Source organism: Artemia sp. Qi Xiang Cuo, chromosome 5, assembly GCF_049724085.1.
Source record: "Artemia sp. Qi Xiang Cuo chromosome 5, ASM4972408v1, whole genome shotgun sequence".
NCBI classification, from domain to species: Eukaryota; Metazoa; Arthropoda; class Branchiopoda; order Anostraca; family Artemiidae; genus Artemia; species Artemia sp. Qi Xiang Cuo.
Window position 1 is genome coordinate 31196639 of NC_142798.1, and position 16726 is coordinate 31213364.

A 16726-nucleotide genomic window follows, 5' to 3' on the forward strand; every position below is an offset into this window, starting at 1 on the left:
AAAAGGGCGTATTTGCAATATCTTGGGTGCGGCTAAGGGTATTAACATGAAACTTTTAGGGCCGCTACTACTAATACTACTACTGAGATTTCAATTGCCACTACTTGTGACTGCGAGTACTTGTAACTCCAACAACGGTTACTTATAACTGCGACTACTTCCAACTTCGACTACGACTATTGGTGAATACTTTGAACTGTGCAATTACTTTGAACTGTGACTACTTGTGACTGTGACTCCGACTACTTGTGTCTATGAATACTTTTGACTGCAACCGCGAATACTTGGGTCTGCAAGTCCGACTAATAAAGGCTGTGACTACTTGTGACTGCGACTGAGACTAAAACGATTTGCGATTGTCTGCGAATACTTGTGACTGCTCCTACTTGCGTATCTGATTACAAATACTTCCGACTGTGAGTGCAACTACTTACGACTGTAACTGCGAGTACTTGTGACTGCGAAAGATTGCGACTGCAACTTCAAATACTTGTGAATGCGTCTGCAACTACTTACGTCTGCGTTTGTGACGACTTGCGACTGTGTCCGTGACTATGACTGCGACTACTACTACTACCACAAATACTCCAATGGCGAGTACAACTGCCACTACTATTTCTACTGCTAATACTACTACTATTGAACTAAATGAAAAGAGCTTAAGCGTATCCAGATTGTTAAAAGGGCTTATCTGCAAAGTGTCATGAGTAGCTAAGGTATTAATTTGAAAATTCCAGGAAATGTAAATGGGGATGTCGAACTAACCAAAAGACTCTATTTGAATGCAGGTGCTCAAGGGGATGTATCAGCAATATTTATTTATTTATTAATACCAAGATACGGTAAGCTTTAACAAGCTTGTCGCAGTAAACAATTATAAAAAAGTCTATAATAATGCCAATGACATAACAAAAACATATAGTAACTGAAAACATTGAAAAAAATATTACTGAAATATACAATAGCATACCAACTTAACTGAAACATATCTGTTAATAATTGAAACCTACCAAAAAGTAAGCCTACAAAATAACTGAAAACATACTGTCACAAATTAGCTAATACAAAAGTAAAAATATTCTCAAAATGGATTGTGATAGGACCCAGTATAGAGATCTGTAGAGGCTAAACTACTTTTGAAAGAGTGGACCATGGTACTTGCAACTATTTCCGATGGAAGTGAATTCCAAGTCTTCTACACTCGGCTAGACAAAGAGTTTTGGCCTAAACTTTTCTGTGAACATGGTGGGTAAATTTTGTGTTGGTGATGACGGGTACTACTGTATTCTGTAAAAGTGAAAAAGTGAGTTGGGGTGGTATTATGAATATTCCTAACAATGCGGAATGTATTTATTAGGTCGGCCCTATCACGTCTGAACTGGAGAAAAGGCCACTGTATCCTTTGCATTCTCTGGTGGTAAGGTCGATGACTCAGGTATGGTATTAGTTTGGTAGCCTTACGTTACACTCTCTTAACCCTCTCTCTATCTCTCTTATTGATGGGATACAATACTGATGACGAATACTCAAGTACTGGTCTTACAGTGGATACATAAAGTGAAATCAGTGAATGAAAATTAGACTTAGAAAAAGTAAGCTTTAGATGTAGTAATTGGTAATTTGCCTTATGGGTGATATCCGATACATGTTTATTAAATATGAGACTTGAATCAAAGCAAATCCCAAGGTCACGAACATATTCCACACTTGAAATTAATTTACCAACAACGAAGTAATGGTAATGTTGAGGGAGTCTACGCAAACAGTGCACAACATTGCACTTGGTTTCATTAATGAACATAGAGTTTGCAGTACACCACTGGCCCAGAGCAACCAAATCCTCTTGAAGTAAAGGAATCTCATGTTCACTCATGACTGACCTGTAGATTTTTATATCATCTGCAAACATTTTTATGGTCGAATTTCTAACAACGCCTGGCAAATCATTGATAAAAAGGCAGAAGAGTACTGGCTCAAGACAACTGCCTTGTGGAACTCCACTTATGACAGACATAGGTGATGACGAAGCATCACCTACTGCAACCTCTTGGTTTCTATTTGTAAGATAATCTGTTATTCATGCTTTAGTTTGTGAGTCAATACCATATGGTTGACATTTGTTTATCAGAAGTGGGATAGAAATTTTCTCAAATGCTTTGGAAGAGTCAATATAAATACAATCAAACAAAATACCCTTATCTGCCATCAATTGAAAATCATGAATCAATTGAAAATCATGAAGTTCCTGAAAATATTTCAGGAACTGCTAAGGGTTGTTAAGTTGAAACTTTCAGTGAATGTTGAGGACATGTTGCACTAAGTCAAAAGACACTAGGTGCATCCAGTTTGCCAAAAGAGCATATCTAAGCGAATCTACAGTGATCTCAGGAACGGCTATGGGTATTAAATTGAAACTTTCAAGGAATTCTAAAGGGGGGGGGGATGTTAGGTTAAATGAAAAGAGATACTACTTGGATCTAAGCTATCAAAGCAGAATATCTGTAATACCTTAAGAACAGTTAAGGATTTCAAGTTGAAACTGTTATCTACAAAAGCTGTATCTACAAAATCTCAGGAACAGCTAAAATTATTAAGTTGAAACTTTAAGGAAATGTTGATTGGGATATTGAACTGAATCAAAAGATGCCATATAGATCCGGGTTGTCAAAATGACACATCTGTAATATCTCAGGAACAGTTAAGGGTATTAAATAAAAATTGCAGAGAATGTTGACGGGGAACGTTGAGCTTAGTCAAAGGACACAATGTGCATCCTGGTTGTCAAAAGGGCATATGTGCAATATCTCAGCAACAACTTATAGTATTAACCAGAAAGTCTCAGGGAATACTGAGGTTTGGGGATGTAAATCAAAAGATACTATGTGCATCCAGGTTGTGTGAAATTGTGTGCACATTATCTAAAAAACTGCAAGGGTATTAAGTAAACATTTTTAGGAAATGTTGAGATGGATGTTAGAATAAGCCAAGACACTATGTACATCCAGGTTGTCAAAATGCCTATGTGAAGCATCTCAAGAATGGCTAGGGGACTAAGTTTGAACTTTCAGGTAATGTTGAGAGGAATTTTGAATTCAATCAAAAGAAAGTATGTACACCCATGTTGTCAGAATGACATCTTTTCCATGTAACACCAGGGAAATGCTCACGTCAACGTCAAAATGAAAGAGTTTTCAGAGTCAAAAATAAGACAGCTGAGCATTGTCACTAATATGTATTTATTTGTTCATTCTATTTTCATTCATATATCACGTTCTCCCGGGAGGATTCTTTCAGATATATTATTTAGAAATCGCTGTTGAACCAAAATCTTAGTTCAAGAACCGTTCCAAACCTTGTTTTGAAATGGAAAGACAATTTATGCAATATTATTTTAAACACAATCAAGGACAATGCTCAGATCACCTTATGCTTCTTAAGAATTTAAATTAATGAATCTGATATTTCAATTTTTAAGCCAAAAACCTGAAAAAAAAGCTTTCCAAAAATAAGTATTTAATAAAAAAGTCAAGAGCCATATTAAAACTTAAGAATATCATAAATAAAGTCCTATAATATTTTAAACTGAAAACGACTAGAAACTTCTATAAAAGAATAAATGGATCCAAAACAAACAAAAATTAATCTAAATAATCACATCAAACATAAAGATAACAGATACTGATATTGATGAATAAACAAATCAAAAACGAACGGAAATTCCTCCAAACAGGAGTTTGGCTACTGCTTCCCTCCCTCCTAACCACAAACCTTCTAAAGTCCATTGTGTCATTTGCGCTTTACTGAGCAAAAAATACATATTAAACTCTTTTTTGTAATGACAACCTTGAAAAACAACAAGAAATACTGTTGAATCAAATTTTTATTCCTGAATTGCTGAGATTTGTTTTTCGTTGATGTTCTGAAACACTAAAGCATATTGTTCAAAATACATAGTCTTCAATAAAACGCAAATGAGTCAATATACTTTAGAAAACTTGCGGTTAGAGGGGGGGGGGGGGGGGGGTAGCCAAACTCCGGTTTGTATTATTGCGTTTTTTTTAGTTTGACTTGAGTATTTATACTTTTTAATTTTTACTACTTTCAGGATTTATTTATTCCTCAAAATCAAAATTTGTTTTCTTTAAGTTTGATATGAATATTTATTTTAATTTTTCTTTGTTTTGAGTTTCATTAAGCCTTGATAGTAATTTCTTTCCGTTTTCAGTTTTCTATATTATAGGACTTCCCTTCTGATCGTCTCAAGTTTCAATATAGTAATTCTCTTTACTTTTCATTGAAAAACTCCTTTTTCGAAAATTGTTTTTTTGCAATTAATTCAATATTTGATCAACAGCCCAGGGCTGCCCCTAGTCTTACGTACACCTCAAGCTTTAACCTTGATGTCCAGTGACGTCGGTTTTTGCTACACAATACTTGACATCAAAGTTAGGTAAATATCAATCTTTGGCAGCAAAAATACATATTCAGTGAACTTCTAATTTCAGATTTATTAATAGCTTCGATATATATTGAAAAATTTTATTTAAACCTTTTTCAATTTAAGCATGAAAAAATATTGAAAGTAATTCAATAAATAAAAAATTATCAGTAGAGATAAACAATATATCCACAAAAGTGACGCCAACTTCTTTTTTTTATGGGGGTTAACAAAAGATAAGAGTAGTCAACTTTAAATACCTGTTCTAATTCATATGTTTTAGCTCTATCTTCATCCATGTCTGTATTCTTCTTATAGGCCATGGAGAGTGACCAAACAGCAAGGATACTATATACATTATCTCTGATCCATGCATGTTTATTGTCAGGTGAAGCAGGTAAAAGCCCAGTCACAGGATTCTAGAAAATGTATAGCAATAAAAATGATCCTGTTTCCTAAAAATAAGCGGTTCGTTGACTTTTAAAAAATAACAGTGGATGCATGCAAGTTTTATCTTTCTTCATAATAATTTTGTATACATGTTATTACAGACAAGAATTTTCAATAACACAGATTAAAAATCCTTGTTTTTCACGGATTTCAAAGAGGCGAAATAATTCAATCAGTTGTAAAATTTGTGCCTGAGGTATATATACATTTATTTTAGACGTTCACATTGCTACATATGCCTTTTATTCGTAATATAAGGTTCAAATATCCTTAAATACCAATATTGGGCAAAACCAAACACCACGTGGGTTTTTGCTGATCTCATACCCAAGGGGCTCACTTTGGATTATTATATTATAGAAACTAGAAATTCCTGCACGACTTAGACTTCAATGAGATGAAAAAAAAGTCCAAAAGCTCATATGTGGGATGTACTAATCAGAATTTGGAAATGAGATTATCATAGGCAGCGCGGTAGCGCAGCCTAAGTAAAGAACGATGTGGGCACAATGTGTTGTATTTTTGTTTTTTTTTCTCCATACCCGGGCACTTCGTATTGAAGGAGTCGTCGCAGAAACTTCGAAAAGGGCTCATTCGATTAGAAATTGGAGTGGCTAGTGCTCTTTTTAATAGTCGAAAGTGATTGGAGGGCAACTAGCCCCCACCCCACGCCCATCAATCCCACAAGCCCATCTAATGAAAATTTTGAGGTGGCTAGTTTGTTCAACGTAGTTGATTTCCAGATAGAAAATATGTTTTTGAGAAGGACACTCCACCACAACCCTCAGGGCAAGGGTTTTAAGTTATGCCTTGGGAGAATATAAGGTTTTTATGGAAGGCGTTGTCGTAGAAACTACAAAACAGGCTCATTCGATTGGAAATTCAAAGGGCTAGTACCCTTTTTATTAGTAGAAATTGATTGGAGGGCAGCTAGCCCCCCCACTCCCATCATTCCCCCAAATACATCCAATCAAAATTTTGAGATAGCCATTTTGTTCAGCGTAGTTGATTTCCAGATAGAAAATATGTTTTTGAGTCCCTAGCGTAGTCTAATTTACTTAATTAACTCAAGTTTACGTTAATTAAACTTGTTTCTAACGCAAGTTTATCGCATCAACCTATTTTGCGCCCCCCTAAAATTATTTCTATCGGATCAAAATATTTTACCCCCCCCCCCCCCTAAAATATTCTGGATCCGCCCCTGTGTTATTTAGCTGTAAATTAGAGAGAAGCGTGACAATATTCATCAGTAATTTCATGTGTGCATCGCAATAAATAGCAAACATAAATATACTTACATTTGAGTATGCCATTTTGGCTTATTAGTACATTTTAGCTTTCTGTGAACTAAAAGTTGACTGAAGAGAGTTCGTTATAGATCAACAATTCAAGTTTTATAACAAAATACAATGAATTTGACATTATTTGTGAAAGAATTGAATTACAAATATTTCTCTAATTTTTCTTTAGTTGAAATAAAGACACGGATCAAGGAACTAACTAATAATTCTAGGCCAGCTAAAATATTGATTTTAATTAGTGTACTTCAGTTTTCGATTTATTTCATTTAAGCTTAATTTTTTATTTTTTTTTATTTTTTACCAGAATGAATAAAAAAACAAACATAAATTAGATAAACATGATATTAGATATGGCCGTACTAGAAAAATTCAGAAATAAATATGTTAATTATGATTTTAAAACTTACTTTTGTTTTACTAATTAAAAATTCATGGCTTATTTAGATATCAGCTGATATTCGATATCAGATATCAGCATGTCCTAGGATGAAAGGATTAGACTGGCTTTTCAGTCTTTGACGGAAAGTTAATACAAAACAGAATACAAACAGGGGTTAATGCTAAACCCCTTTGCATTCTAAAAGCCAGAATATAATTATTACTCTATTGATAAAAATTATTTTAAATGTTTTCACCTTTACAACTTTAAGCAATCGAAAATTAGTTAAGATTTTATGGAATGAATATAAGCATATGTACATTAAACTGACAATGCATATTTTTTTCAGTAAATTCATTTGAATTTTTTTTCAGTTGTTTACTGAAAATATTTGACACTAAGAGTTCAAAGTCCTATTCTATGGCCAAAAAAAATTATTCGTAATTAATTATTTTTCTAAAAATGCCCTTGAAAGCAGTGGCGTTGTTTCAGGTGGGCAATGATTTGGAGAAAAATGATTCTATAGCCCATGCTCTTGACTTTTCGGATGGCAGGGGTGGATCCAGGATGTTTTAGGAGGGGGGGGTGCAAAATAGGTTTATCCGATAAAAACAAATTAGGGGGGGGGGCAAAACAGGTTGATCCGATAACCCTGCGTTGAAAACAAGTTTAATTAAAGCGAACTAGGATTATTTAATGAGATTACACAAATTTAGACTACGCTAGGGGGGCAGGTGACCCCCTCGCCCCTCCCCTCTGGATCCACCACTGTCAGATGGAGATCCATCTTGCCCCTCCCCCCCACCTAATAAAGTATTGTAGCTACATCCCTGCTTGAGAGCTCTGATTCAACTTTGTAATTCCCAGTAATTTTAACATGACTGCTAAGAAGGTAATTTTTAACATGAGAAGAATTGTTATTGTAAGTTGAAAAATTAAAATGTTAAAAATTAAAAATTAAAATCATTCGAGCTTAAATTATAACTAGACACCCTCCTATGTGTGTATTTAAAATTCGTCAGGAAATTGTGTCAAAGACGGTATAAAGTTTTTTCTTTTTTATTTTAATTTTTCAATTATGTTTTTATTCTACATTTAAAGAATTGTCTTTCCAAATTTTCAATGGCAATGCTACATTTTCGTGTACATTACAAAGGTGCAAAAAAATAAGCAAAGCTATTTCATTAGATTTGTCGCGTTTTTCGCCTATAACAGCTCAGACATTAATAATTTGGTGAGTCCAAAGTCAATCTATCCTTCACAGAGCAAAAAATAAGCAAAGCTAGTTCATTAGATTCAGCACGTTTTTCATCTTTAACAGCTTAGGCATTAATAATTTGATGAGTCCAAAGACAATCTATCCTTCAGAAATACTTTAATTGCTTAGGCTATTATCTATAGGTTTAATTTTTTTCTCTTGAAAAATTCTCAAACCCCATTAATTATACTCCCTGAGGAAAATTACGCCCTCTCCCAGTCATAGTTGGAAATACTTTTTTTTAATTTAATTTTGATTTTTTTTTTTTAATTCATGCCTAGACATCACCAACCCATGATGTAACCAATAATTAACCTGAACAGGTTCTTAAGCACTATGCTTTCAAAAAACCAAACAATAATCTGTAATTTATGGAAAAATATAAAAATGAATTTACTGAAAAAAATCTGCAGTCAGTTTAAAATAAATATGTTTATTTTTGTTAATTAAAATCTTAATTAATTTTTTATTTCTTAAAGTGATAAAAGTGAAAACATTTAAAGAGAATTTTTTTAAAGAATTTCTATATAAGACTTAAAAAAAAGAACACATTTTTTGGGCCATAGAATAGGATTTTGAACTCTAGTGTCAAGCGTTTTCAGTAAAGAACTGAAAAAAATTCAAATGAATTTACTGAAAAAAATATGCATTTTTAATGTACATATGCTTATATTTATTCCATAAAATCTTAATTAATTTTTGATTTCTTAAGGTTATAAAAGTGAAAACATAAAAAAAATTTGAATAAAGTACAAAATTATATTCTAGCTCTTAGAAAGCATTGGGTTTAGAACCCTACTCAGATTAATTTCTGCTCGTTTTGAGTTTGACATATTTTAATTTCTGTTTGTTTTGGGTTTCATTTTTTTATTGATACTGATTTGTGGTAGTTGTATGCTTGGTAGATTATTTGATTCTATTTTGTTCATTAAACTGACCATACACATTTTTTTCACTAAATTCATTTGAATTTTTTTCAGTAAAATACAAATTGTATTCTAGCTTTTAGAACGCATGGGGTTTCGAACGCCTGCTGGCTCGGATGCAATTATGCTGGTTAAGGTTACAGAACAGAAATCAGATAAGAACAGAAGAGTTATATCATTCTATTCCCAGTTGAATTCTCCTTCCAAATATAGTAATTACCGTTTTTGTAATTGCATACCAGTCCCTTCCTCCTCTAATGGGGTAAATCTAGTGCCAAACTATACAAAAAAGTTTGCTGAATTTTTATTTTTTTAAAGTTGGCTTTATTTGTTATTATTACCTTAAATTGCACTTGTTAGACATAAAACAAAATCCTGTATCCATAAGCTTAATGACGGTAGTAGGATGTGTCATAAGTGGCATCTCAAGAAGTGTGCAAGGGTTGTTTCAGCCACTGCCCATCCATTGAAGACTTGAATACATCAACACTGGTAGAGGTCAGTGTTCTTTCACTAAGAGAGTTACACTGGATGACAACTTTGTTGGAGAAGAACTTGTTCCTCAGGTTAATGTTCACTCATTTCTGGAAAGGCTTTTGAGAGTGACTGTGAATTTTCTGTGCATTGTCAAGTTGCAAAAAGCCAAGAATAGTATTTTCAGCATTCAGAAGCTTGCATGCTGTTATCACATCACCCTGCTTGCAATAATAAGTTAGGGATGGTAGTTTAAGCTTTTAAAGATGGAATGAATATATGGGACATCAAATAAGTTTTCATGCATTTTTTGCCTCTTTCTAGACTGATTCACGGGCTGCTTTGTCAGTCTTGTAAATTGCAAATGCAATACGCACCCCAAACTCTAGCCTTGGCAGAACTAAACTTAAAGCTTGATCATGACAGTTGGAGATCTGCTCATGAATGTTATTTTAATTATTCTAAATGTCTGATAGGCCTTTGCAGCAGTCACCTGGACATGGAGATAAAACTTTAGCTTGTTGTCAACCAGGAAACCAAGGTCTCTCTCTCTCTCTATTTGTTGCTTCTAGACATAACTTTGTGGAATCAATGACTATAGTCCATATAGTAGGCTACTGGTTGCACAGATTTTTCTTCCCAATGTGAATGGTCTTACATCTTGAAACATTAAATTCAAGTCCCCAAGCATCAGTCAAGCAACTGAATGCTTCTAGGTCACTTTGTGTTGATGTAATATTCTCCACTGTGCCTACACAACCGACAAGTTTTGAGTCAAAAGCATAGGGACTTAGTTTGTTCTTAAGGATTTTTGGCATGTCATTAATAAATATGTTAAATAGGGTGGGACCCAAGATTATACCCTGGGGGATATCACTTTGAACTGTTGTCACTTCAGAGGAGAACGTTTTTCTGTCTTCATCAAACACTTTTATAGTCTATTCTCTATCTGTTAGAAACTGCCTTATTCACTAAACTAAACCCTGACTCAATCCAACAGCTTGGGACTTAATTTTGAGTCATTTTATGGCAGACTTTGCCAAATCCAGCAGTGCTAGATCTAGGTTTTCTCTTAAGGTGGCAAATGTATATTTTGTCACCCTGTCAATACTGTAAATATCACAATTTCCGTTTAAAGTAAAAGTTGAATAAAGTAAAATGTATCTCCTTGGGAAAATAATGGTATTTATTTATTTAATATATCTTATTTGTTAAATTTCCTAATTTTATCAACTTACAGTTTATTTTCATAGGTTTTGAAAGATGTATATTAATCTTTATTGAAAAGGAACTTTACTCTCCCAAATAGAGACAAAGGCCTGAGTTTAATAAAATGGTAGTGGGTTAGATTAATAAAATGTGAAGTGTGATATTTATGGGAAACAAATTTGCCTATTACAACTACATTATAAAGCACAACAGTTTACTTACCATTTAAAAATTGGAAAGTTATTTCTTTTTCATTAGTGGAATGTTCTTTTCAGGAAGGAATAAGGATACCAAGACTAATTGAAATACTGTAATTTTTGCTTTAAAGTACAACTTTTCTTATTTCAGTACAACTAAAGCGGGTACCTTGGGACCCAGGTTGGGTCTTGATAGGTGTAAAGTCGAGACAATACCTTGCTAATTCTGGTACCAAAAGAAAATCAAACATAGGCCATCTAAAATTGGGGCCCTGATTACTAGTTTTGGCATTCAGGAAAATTGATTAAGTATTGTACACATGACGATAGTAAATTCAAAGCATACCAATGGGAGCAGTACTTGTAAAAATAGTTTTGCCTGGAAAACATTAGCCAATAATCAATGATTTGCCACATGTTGTTAAAAATTTGACCATAAAAATGTTCATGGATGATGTGAAAGTTTACAGGTCAGTCATGAATGATCATTGGATTTCTTTACTTCAAGAAGATTTGTATGTTCTGTGCTGATTGTGTACAGCAAACTCTATGTTCATTAACAAAACCCAGTGCAATGCTTTGCACCCTTTGCATAGACTCCTTCAACATTACCATTACTTTGTTAATGGTAAAACAATTTCAAGTGTGGAGTATGTTTGAGATCTTGGGGTTTGCTTTGATTTAAGTCTCAAATTTGATAAACATGTATCAAATATCACCCATAGGGAAAATTACCCATTATTAGGTCTAAAACATACATTATCTAAGTTTAATCTTTGTTTGTTGATTTCACTTTATGTATCCACTGTACATCCAATACTTGAGTATTGCTCATCACTATGATATCTCCTTAATAAGAGAGAAAGAGATGAGAAAGTGCAACATACGGCCACCAAACTCATACCTTACCTGAGACATTTGCCAAAACTCTTTATCTAGCCAAGTGTGGAAGACTTGGAATGCACTTCCATTGGAAACAGTGGTACTATCATGGTCCAGTCTTTCAAAAATTGTTAGCCTCTACATATTCCCATACTAGGTTTTATCACAATCTGTTTTGAGAATATTTTTATTGTATTTTGTTTGTATTAGTTGTTTTTGTGACCTGTATGTTTTCATAGAATGGGTTATTTTCATAGTTGTATGTTTGTATTATGTTGTCATAGAGTGTGTTTCAGCATTGTCATAAATTATTATAATGTTTAGTGCAACAAGCTTGGTAAGCTTACCACATTTTGGAATAAATAAATAACGTTGATGAAAGAAAATAGGGAATAAATGTTTGTTGATGTACTCCCCCCCTCACCCCCCTAAGAGACAAAAAGTAAGGTCAGAACAATGAAAAATATATTACCTCTGCAAAATATTTGTGGTTGCTCAAACCAAGAACAATTGCAGGGAAACAAAATTCCCAGGCCCCATCCCTTGGAATTTACACACTAACTAGAAGGGGGATTCTCATTTAGCAAAGTGAAATTGAAAAGTTCCCATCAAAATTTAAATAAAATGTCTTTTTGTGCCTTCATTTAAAAATTTAAAACAAAGAATTTTCCCTCTTCCATACTTGTGTGAATTGGTGCCATTGATTGGAACCAAATTAAAAAATTGTCAGGACCAAAGTCCTGGACACCAAAATTAGGAAACTTCTATCCTGCCTTTATAAGCCATTGGATCAGAGAATTAGCAAATTACTGGAAATTACCTCAAACAGTGCTAAGTCAAATACCAAAGACCCAATTTTAGTGAGAAGCCTTTTCTTTCAGCAAATCTGAGCTTTTTTTTCAAAGTTCAAGGAAAATTTAGTATGCATGGACTAGTAAAATTTAGGGGTTATCAAACCTGGTGCAGGTTTATATTTCTACTATGTCATAGTTTATGCTGCCAGTTTCAAGAATTCACCAGTTTACCTTAAACTTTTGATCTTAATTTCAATGCACAGATTTACAAGTGAGGTTGAGCCTCTCCATAAATGGTGCAAAAAAATCATAAGATGTCTGCATCTTAAGACACTTATACACAAATTATGGAGAGCTGATCCCACCTTATCTTGTGGCATTCTTATTACCATTCTTTTCCTTATTATTCTTTTCTTTATTATTTCCTCTTTATTATCTATCCTCTCCTTACAAAACAATTAGAAAAGATCAAGCCTGTGAATGTGAATTGCTTCAAATTTAAGATAAACAGGATAAAAAGAACAATGTTCTAAATAAGCACCATTAGTAATGTTCACCTTATTCACATTAATGCTAAGAAATGAAGGATCCTTATTACTATTATCCCTCAATTAAGAAACGCCACAGCACCAGTCCAGAAAGGGTTTTAGCTGTTAGGCAGCTTTTATTTGCCTCTTTCAATGACATTGAGCTGTTAAGTAAACTGAACAAAAAAGTAAGTAAAGCTATGATTAGCCTATGCTAATACTGCCTGTGAACAATTAGTGTTAATTCCCATACATTAAAGCTTACCACTTTTATTTCCACACCATTTCAACATGGAGTAATGATGAAAGCATAGCTGTTATTTCAACTGATCAGATATTAAAATGAAACAAAAATGTTGTTGTGTCATTAGGCTGGAATCTATCCCATAAAGGGGTGGTTTGCCAATATCCCCAAAATTAGAAGAATTGATGGAGACCACAAAGAAACTTGCAGGGGTAAAAATTGGGGGTTTTATTATGAAAATTTTTTTTTTTGGTATTGTCATTGACTGAGGGTATTAAGTTGGAACTTTCAATATTAAGACTCTAAGGAATAAATATATGTATATGTATATTGAACTGTCAATCTATATTCATGTGTTTTTGTTTGTTTCAGTAATCTTGGTTATGGTGGTGTTTTTTTTTTTCATATATATTATGAGAAATAGAAATATTCAGCTTGAAATAAGGAATAACAGATACATGCTATATTATAAGTAAGAATTGCATTATTATGATGTTTCCTAGAAAATGTGTATATAGCCTATAGATATATCTGGAATCACTAAGAAGGATGCTTTAGTCAGTTTAGCAGCTGTTATATCAAGAAAACACATCAACTGAATTAAATTTGGCTTTTATTTTGTAACTATTGTGTTTTCTTTGGAAGAGCCATAAATTCTCCAGTGTAGTGTCCAAACATCAAGGTCACTTTTATGACAATGCACTCCACCCCCCACCTGATGGTCTCTGATATAGATTTAGGATATAAAACAAACTGAAAGAAAACACTAAATCAAATAAATTCTTACTTTATAATATACAGAATGTTACTATTAATCAGATTATCTTGGTTCTTTCCATTCTCATTAACATTTTTAAGTCATTTCAAATAACATCTTTATTCCTAATTCTGTTGTAATTATTAAGGCGAAAGTGGATTTCAACAAGTCAAGAATACAGCTTTCCCTATATGATGCATTATGAGATGTAAAACAACAAAGAAATATATGGTATAAACCTAGAATTGCGGTTATTGAGAAGAAAACTATTCTTACTTCATAATATCCAGAAGTATTGTAGTTAACATATTTTGAAGGCACTTCCATAATACTCTATCAATCCCCTGCCCTAATATGGAAGTATATGGCACACATTATACATTTTCCATGTATAACTCTTGTTTTGTACCTGTAAATTGAATTAATGGTGACAAAATCAAGAAACAGAAAAAAGAGCAATATACAATTTGGACTATATCTTTACACATTAGAGGGGGGGGGTAGAGTAATAGTGGAAACATCTTCAGGTTATGTTAACTATAATTTTTCCTATATTATGAAGCAGGCTTTTTTAATTGGTATTTTTGGTGGATCTTTGCCCAGTGTTGGTGGGTTTGTGGGGTGGGTGCCCGTCTATTGGTGAGTCATGGAATAACTCTTATTTATTTTTTTGTTGTCAAACAGGTTTATTCCGATTAATGTACCGTTTTTTTGTCATTTGACCTTGTTTCTCCGGTGTTTACCCTGTATTTATGTCTATTTTGTACAGATATTTTAAAATTAAACCTTGAACCTAGGCCGAGAACTTTTTTTCTTTCTTAATATTTTTCTTTCTCAATAACCCCAATTCTAGGCTCATAAATATATTACTATGGCTATATATGGGACTTAGGGGAAGGTGGTAGAGCAAGAAAAACAAACATGATATTTAACAGAGAATAAAACAGACCTCAGGCATTTAATAGCACTACTTTTGGTAATTTTTGGCAGTTCATATTATTGACTTACAAATAAAGTGAATATACCAATTGATGCCTTTTTTATGCTCTTTACAAATATAATAATCATTTTTGTCGGAAATGAATTTTACCCCCACCACTATATAGCCTATATCAATTCAGGGTATATATTTGCACATTGGGAGGGGGGTGGATTTTAAACCTACCTCTCATTAGAATCAGAAATATACTTTACCCCTAACCCCCTAATGTGCAAATTTTTACCCTGAATTGGTATATATAGGGGTGGGAATAAAATTCATTTCCCAAAAAAATGATTGTTATATTTGGAAAGAGCATAAAAAAAGGCATCAAGTAGTATGTTTACCAGGGGTGGATCCAGGATTTTTTTATGGGGAGGGGGTGTAAAATAGGTTGATCCAATAAACTTTTGTTAGGAATAAGTTTAATTAATGCAAACTTGCATTAATTAAGTAAATTACACTACTTTAAACTACATTAGGGGGGGGGACATGACCCCTGGATCCACGGGATACCACCAGATGGCTAATTTGATAGTGTATAGCCTATACATACAAATCTTTGAATTAGCCAATCAGCCAACCAGTATTTTAAGCCTATGAGTCCAGCTGGACGAAAGGAAACATATCAAGAAGAAAATTCTTAATCTATATTATGTAGAATAATCCTAGTTAAAACATTTTGCAGGGGGAGAGCCTTTATCTTCACTTCTTTCCTTGTTTGTCCAGTTTTTCTAAGAAATTCATGAATTTCTTAGAGTCTAGGCTCTAAGAAATATATACCCCCACCCCCCTAATTTGTAAATATATAGCCTACCTAGAATTGCATCCTCAATCTGAATATAGGCCCTAACAGCCATTTGCATCACAAATGAACTTTACTCCCATATTAGCCATGTGGTGGATGTCCTGGATCCACCACTGATGTTTACTTTATTTGTAAGTCAATAATATGAACTGCCAAAAATTTACTCTACTTTTGTGTAATAGCATGTTTTTTTTTAAGAATTCATCAACCTCTATACCAATACCTCCAGTTATACCATAACCTTAACCAGAAATTCCTACATGACAGCTTTGCATACCAATGACAGCTCTGTAGGCTATTAGTCACAAATTTCACCAGAAATCGTTGTTTGGCCAAGACGGTTAGCATAAAATATTGCCAAATAGTTTGGGGTGTAGATTTGTTTACCTCTGAAATTTCAATCAAAATTCCAACTAGGCCTAAGTCTTACCTGGTACCTGAGAATAGTCTTATAGACCAATCTCTGATAGTAGTCAAGCCTAACTCCAGATCCTTTGCGGCTCCTCATTTTCTACAAGTAAAAATGTAGAATTGTATGGTCAGAGACATTAGAGGTCATTGAAACATGGTTTAAAGTTTTAAAACTTGTGCCATCCTTAGGGCTTACAAACACCTTTCGTATCGTGTTCTGCATTCACTACTAACGTAAGCTGCAGACAACAAAAAACGTAAAATTGTCTACATTTGGTCAGCAAAAAATGATCTGCCGAAAATATTTAAGCAAGGGCGTCACGTATGGGAGAAAGGATGATAACCCAATATTTTCATTCATTTAATGGTGCCTCTTTTTTGCTAGCTCTAATTTCGTTCTTATTAGGTAAATAAGTCGTTAAAAATTATGACATAAAATCAATGAAAGAAGATGAGTCTCAGTCGGTAAAAACATAAATGAAGTAATTTAAAAGTAATATCACCTAAATCAGTAGGTAAGAAAGATCTGCCAGCTGTTAAATCCCATTCCCCTCCCCCCCCCCCGAAAAAAAGAACATATTTTGGCCAGTGACGCCTTTAGAGTTAAGTTTACATTCTTACTAGCCTGTTCAGTAATATTGAAAGGTCCATTATTTATGTCTTTGGTGACGTCAGCCTCCACACAGTCCTCA

The 16726-nt window shown here is 33.6% G+C and overlaps 1 protein-coding gene across 1 annotated transcript in view; it reads right to left on the reverse strand.

Moving 5' to 3' along the window:
- LOC148952034 (putative phosphorylase b kinase regulatory subunit alpha) overlaps positions 1-16193 on the reverse strand; it is a 114633-nt gene extending 98440 nt beyond the window's left edge. Inside the window, exons 1-2 of the mRNA XM_089088811.1 lie at positions 16054-16193; positions 4699-4857 (exon numbers count right to left, since the gene is read on the reverse strand). Of these exons, the coding sequence (XP_088944937.1) occupies positions 4699-4857; positions 16054-16131 (237 nt within the window). The 5' untranslated portion in view covers positions 16132-16193. The remainder of the gene's footprint in view (positions 1-4698; positions 4858-16053) is intronic.
- Between the last annotated feature and the right edge of the window lie 533 nt (positions 16194-16726).